Source organism: Protopterus annectens, chromosome 2.part0, assembly GCF_019279795.1.
Source record: "Protopterus annectens isolate FY-2018-M chromosome 2.part0, PAN1.0, whole genome shotgun sequence".
NCBI classification, from domain to species: domain Eukaryota; kingdom Metazoa; phylum Chordata; order Ceratodontiformes; family Protopteridae; genus Protopterus; species Protopterus annectens.
In genome coordinates this window covers 1223243353-1223249352 of record NC_056728.1, presented here as the reverse complement: position 1 = coordinate 1223249352, position 6000 = coordinate 1223243353, and the positions used below count along the sequence as shown (strand labels likewise).

General features: G+C 35.9%; 1 protein-coding gene across 2 annotated transcripts in view; it reads left to right on the top strand.

Moving 5' to 3' along the window:
- Nucleotides 1-596: 596 nt before the first annotated feature.
- Nucleotides 597-6000, top strand: part of GABRA2 (gamma-aminobutyric acid type A receptor subunit alpha2) — a 1382295-nt gene continuing 1376891 nt past the window's right edge. The window contains exon 1 of one of the 2 annotated variants that reach the window (XM_044061400.1): nt 597-1128. In XM_044061400.1, the coding sequence (XP_043917335.1) occupies nt 1043-1128 (86 nt within the window). In that variant the 5' untranslated portion in view covers nt 597-1042. The remainder of the gene's footprint in view (nt 1129-6000) is intronic. The other variant, XM_044061401.1, reaches the window with a different exon arrangement.

Genomic DNA, 6000 nt, shown 5'->3' with positions numbered 1-6000 from the left:
TATCTACCTATTCCTTCGTAACTCAGATATACCTAAAATCATAAACACCATGAGAACCTATTCAAATTTCTCTAATTATATATTAAATATAATCAAGTCTATCCTCAGTCATTGGTGATCAATCAACATAACTTTTTATAAGTATAAAGTAACATTTTAACCATGCTGTCAAGTGTCAGCTTCTTAGCTGAAGTTGTCAGTAAAGGTTCCTCATTTTGCCCATTTGTTCCACATTATGGAAGGCAGGGCTCCACACTGGGTGATGGAAGGTTGAAAGATACCTCTCATATCTATGTTCTTTACCGTATCTGGTGTTACCTTTTCCTGCGAAAGGACAAACTCAAAGACTGCTAGCAAATGAACCTATACCACCCTCTTTCTCCTTAGAGCAGCTTCCAAAATCCCATTTTACCCTTAACACTTGCACTTGCCGTTACCCATCAGCATTAACTTTAATACGCCTTTCGGAAAACCCACAGTTTTGTACACTGTTGCACGAGCACGATGAGGAGCTGGTGAATATTCATTACGTTTACCAAACGTCAATTTGAGGCGTGACAGGTAGTTGCCGTAGGCGGGGTTTAGTATTGCGCATCCGTTGGGTACTAAGACTACATTACGCCGGTACAGCTGTTTGGCAAACATATTGCTTAACGTTAGCATCGCTGAAGTGTGGGTCGTGTCTCATGGAAAGGATGTGATGTAGAAGAAGCGCAGTTATATCTTTATATTTAATAGTGGTATTGACGGCGATGGTGAACTGTAACTGAAAATGTTTGGATTGTGTCGATCTGTAGACATTTAATTAAACGTGTACGTTATAATAATTAGACTAAAGTTCGCCATTAAAAACTGGACTGTGTTAAAATGTTAGTGCAGGCTGTAATGTAATCCACACAAATGAGTAGTGGTCCCTCCCCTCCTTGTGATAACGTACAGCAAAACCGCTGGCCAGTCGTTACAGCACTTATACCCCAGTTTGCTTCTGATTGTTGTATACTTCTGACAAACGGCTCGTGCGTGGTCTTGGCTGAGCACAGCAATGATGATTAAGAACCAGCCAGTGCATGGGAGGTTTCGGATTTTTGCTATCTTCTGTTTTATGCTGATGGTGTACTGGCGAACAAGGTAAGGCAGCAATTTAAGTAGTCATTCTTGGGATGCCTTTGTCTTTGTTTGGATTTGATTCTGATACAAGCACACATGTGAGCATACACACACAAACACTATTACAGATATGTATATGTGGCACACACGTATGTATGTCCGTCTGTGTTGTTATTTTGCAACCTGTCATAGTGTTTTCGGACAGAAAAATAGATCAGAGTAGGCACCGCATAATCTCAGTACAGATTACTGGACTATGCTTTTAGAGTAAAACTACTGCAAAATGCATTAGCTGCATTTTCTGCCAACATATCCTTTTCGTTAAACAATTGATGGTGTGCTGTGAACACACTGACAGGCATTAAGAAATGTTTTACGGAATAGGAACATCTATTGATAATGGGAATTTTGTTACTGTAAAGATTAACATTAAACTGCGTCCATCCTCTTCCAGCAAGCACTATGTTTTAGGCAGGTACTGTGGTTATGTGCCTGTTTGCGTATCTTTGCCTGGTGTGTGTGTGTGTGTGTGTGGGGGGGGGGGGGGGGGGCAGGGGTTAATTCATGTTATTTTTTGACGTAAACAACATAATATTATGTCAAATACTGCTTTTAGTATTTTTTTCACTGTTGCATCTGCAGCAATGTTGCAAACTTCTGAGCTTCACGTTTCATTAAACAAATAAAAAAGTGTACATATGTGTGTGTGTGAGAAATGTTTTGTTTGGTCTGTGATTTTATTGTGTAATGTTTAGAGGTGCTTCGAACCTCTAGGTGGAGATGCAACTTCACCATATGGATCTGAACATCAGCTACGTTCTCTTTTTTAACTTTTCATTTATTTAATGACAAGATGTGCCCATGACACTTTTTTTTGACATACACAGCTACTTGCACAGTGCATAAGCCTCTGATGTAACAATTTGATCGTGCTAGCATATGCAGTATGCAGTAAGCCATTGTTTTTTGCCATCTGTTAAGATTTTTTACATATTGTATAAATATGTGTGCTCATAGTCTAGAATTTCATAGTATTACTGCTTTAAAGTGCTAGCATGTATATGGTATTTTAAGTAAGAGTGAGCAATCAGTTAAGAAGCAGCTAGTCATAGTATATAAAGTTTAGCGTATGCATGTTGAATAGTGTACATGTATACAACAGAAAATAAGGCTACCTTTTCTAAGGAAAATATATGTTTTTCATCTGTAACATGGCTCTCAACTTCTTTACTTAAGAATCAGAGACAGAGCCAAAAATAATATGTGTGTATGCATGGGGGGAGGCCCCAAATCAGGAATGTTTTGTATCAATATGCATTTACTGAACAAGAGGACGTGTGGAACTCCAATGTGTTTAGTATTATTATTAACTGACTGCAATCCTCAGTGATTTACCAGAAAATCAAACATTTTGTGATGAAAAGGGCAAAAATATGAGACACAATCAGGAACATTATGACATTCTGCAAAATGAGTGGCAGTTGAGAGGTATGCTCTGTAATTTACTGGAAATAGCTTTGACATAGGACATATGCATGCATGCTGTGCTCTTTTTTTTTTTTTTTTTTTTTTTTTTTTTTTTGCAGTAGTAGATATAATCTGTCACAACAGCTACTTTATCATCACAAGAACACAAATTAAAATTGTGTGTGCTTGTGTGTTTTTTTTTTTGGTGTGTGCTTGCATGTTTATATATCAATGGGGGTCTCAGATCTTCAGTCAGTAAACTGCAGCTTTTGTGCATTTTAACAAAATTCATTAAAACATTTTGTAGTATTTCAAGAAACAGGCTTAGTTCTTCATAATTATTAAAAAACTAATGCCATTAATAGATTTTTTTTTATTTAATGCATCAACAGCACAACATGTAATACTATTTCTGTTTTATACCAAAATATGTGTTAGGTGTCTCAGCAGAAGAAAGTGTAATAATGCCTTTCCTAAATAAGAATTTTATTGTACTCCTTTTATTGTTGTTTCTTGGAGGTTGGGGCATATACAGAAAGTAATAATTTAAGTCATCAGTTTTGCTTGTTCTGTCTGTGTAGTTGCAATTGCTATATAACCTGTTGCCAAAGAATGCATTCTAGTGGCTCAGACAAAGCAAGAGGTCCAACTAGAGAAGATAGCCATGTCTCCTAAAAATGATAGTCATGGTGATATGCACCAATTAAATAAATGCACATTTAGTGTATAACTACACAATTCATTAATAGGTTTAGTTGAATTGGTACTAGAAATCTTATTGACGATACATAGTATGATGTTTCAATATGGTAATATGTTATGTTCTAGCTCCATTTGTTATTGATTATTTATGTGAAGACTTTTCCTGACTGATTGGTATGACACACATGGTGCGTGGTCTGGAAAAGGAGCTAGAAGCCTTACTAAGGGGTTTCCAAACACTTGCTTCAGGCTTATTATGCATTTATCCTACATTCAAACAGAGAATTGAGATGTGAAATTTTTAAGAGATTATTAGCTATTTTGGACATTTCTGACACTACAGTGAACAATCTTCTTCTTTTTTTCCATGCAGAGGATTCTCATATGCCAGGTTTCACAAAAAGTGCCTCATTAAAAGATAGTCTGTGCAGTAGTACATCTGTGCCTGATAGGCTGCAGTAGATCTGGTATATAGGCATATTTTGCTGATTTAATGGGTGCTGCTGCAGAATAATGCTTGCAGATGCAGACACAGATCTGTAATTGAGCATAAAAATGCATTATTAGTAGTATTGAGTAATTTGGATGTATGTAGCTAGAAATGTTTGACACCTTGAAAGATGTCTGTTCTTTGCAGGTACCACCAATCAAATATGAGGTAAAAAAGCCATCAATTATGAAAATGTATTGCTGTCTTCAATTAATAGTAAATGAAACCACTGCTGGAAGTTAATTTAAAAGAAAGTGAACTGTGCTGCAGTTTTCCAGCACAACTGTTGGATTCTGCAGTTAATTTCCTTGCTTACTGATCAATGCAGTAATGTCACATAACTGCATGTTAATATCAGGTGTTACCTCTATGGAGTAAATGTGTATATTTGGTGTTATAAGCACGAATTAGTAATTCTGACATCTTAAATGTATAGAGGTATCTGTTCAATGTTTATTTTCAGATAGGGAAAAATAATATTTGCTAGTACAATTAATTTTATATGCTAATAGTGGAAGCTTTATAACTAACAGAGCTGAGCTGTGTAGCTTTAGAAAGTAAACAGTGCTGAATGGCAGTAGAGTTCTACGGGAAGTGACCAACCGGTGATAATTTTGTACAGTGAACTTTTTAAGCGAAAATCATAACAATATTGTGCCATGAGATATACATCCCATTTTTGTCTTCCATATGCCCGTTTTCTTCATTTAAATGTGTATGTGTGTGTGTGTGTGTGTGTGTGTGTGTGTGTGTGTGTGTGTGTGTGTGTGTGCGCATTTTATATGTAATATATTGCATCTGTGTGTGTATGTGGGGGGTTATGTCAGAAGATCGGGTTTTAAACTTAAACTTCATATGTTTGAGACCACATGTTTGACTTTCTGAAAAACTGAACGAGCCCCCCCCCCCGCAAGTTATATAAACCAACCCTGATATCTTACTACAGTGAGGAAAATAATAAATTCCCCAATCTCCACTGTACTGTGATCTCCATAAAATGCTATATATTTACATATTTATAAACATACAGTCTCGGCCATATGAAGTTCAACTTTCAAAAACTTGATCTTCTCACATAAACCTCTGTGTATGTGCATATAATGTACTATATATATATATATATATATATATATATATATATATACCAATCATTAGCAGACCGAAGTTCTGCTGTGGCGACCCCTAACCGGGAAAAGCAGAAAGAAACAACAACAACTATGTACAAATGTGTCTTTTGTGCATTCATTGTATGTGTGTGATAAGAAAGTGTCTTTCTTTAAACATGGTCTGATTCAATCAGACTATGCTTCATACAGGACAACGTTACTTTAGTCTTGTTAGAATCTCAAAAATGAAAATTTTGGGCACTTTTTAGAAGCTTGACATTTGGCAGCTACTTCCCTTGTTTTATGCTTGGATGCTGGGAAATATTAGATTGTATAAGGTGGAATTAAGATGTATCTTTTCAGAAGACAAGTATGAGGCAAACCTGTGTGGGTACATTAATGATCCTCTACTTAGGAACCTGTGGCAACTTTACAATTGCTGTTCCTGTATCTTCCAATATTGAAATATTTATGGAACGTGACAGCATTACATCTACTCACTGGCCTTATTTGTAGTGTAGATGGAATCACTGGCATATGAAATGAGGCCACTTTAGACATAAAATGTCTTCAAATCCACTGGTATCATTAAAATTAAATTATTTGTAAGATAACCTTTTTAACAGTTTAATCTTCTCATTGAAACATCATCCCAGCGTTTTGAAAACTGCTCGTTGAATTTAGGCAGCATGCAAGTAATAGGATTAACCTAGAAAGAACAGGAGAAATTATCTTTACGGTTTACTCTAAAAGACTAAAGGAGAGCCTATATAGGACTCTAAATCATTTTCATACCTTACCCTTATTTGTAAAGCAAGCTATGTATCCCTTTTATTTCAGATAAAGATTCAATTTAACTTATAGAAAGATAACCTCCTTTTCTGTGCTATGGAGTTTAAACTATTGAAATAAAAAGCCTCCCCCACTTTTTATGTCTTTTGTCACATTTTGGGTAGTACACTTTGCTAGAATAACAGTTGTCCATAATAAGGACTTTCTTTGTTTAGAAGGGAAAATGTCAGTGGTCTTTTGTTTGGTTAAGTCTGTGCAAGTAGATTGGTTTTGCTTTTTTTTTTTTATTCCAAGGCAGTTCATTTACTTCTTTCCTGAACTGATCATGTTCAGAGT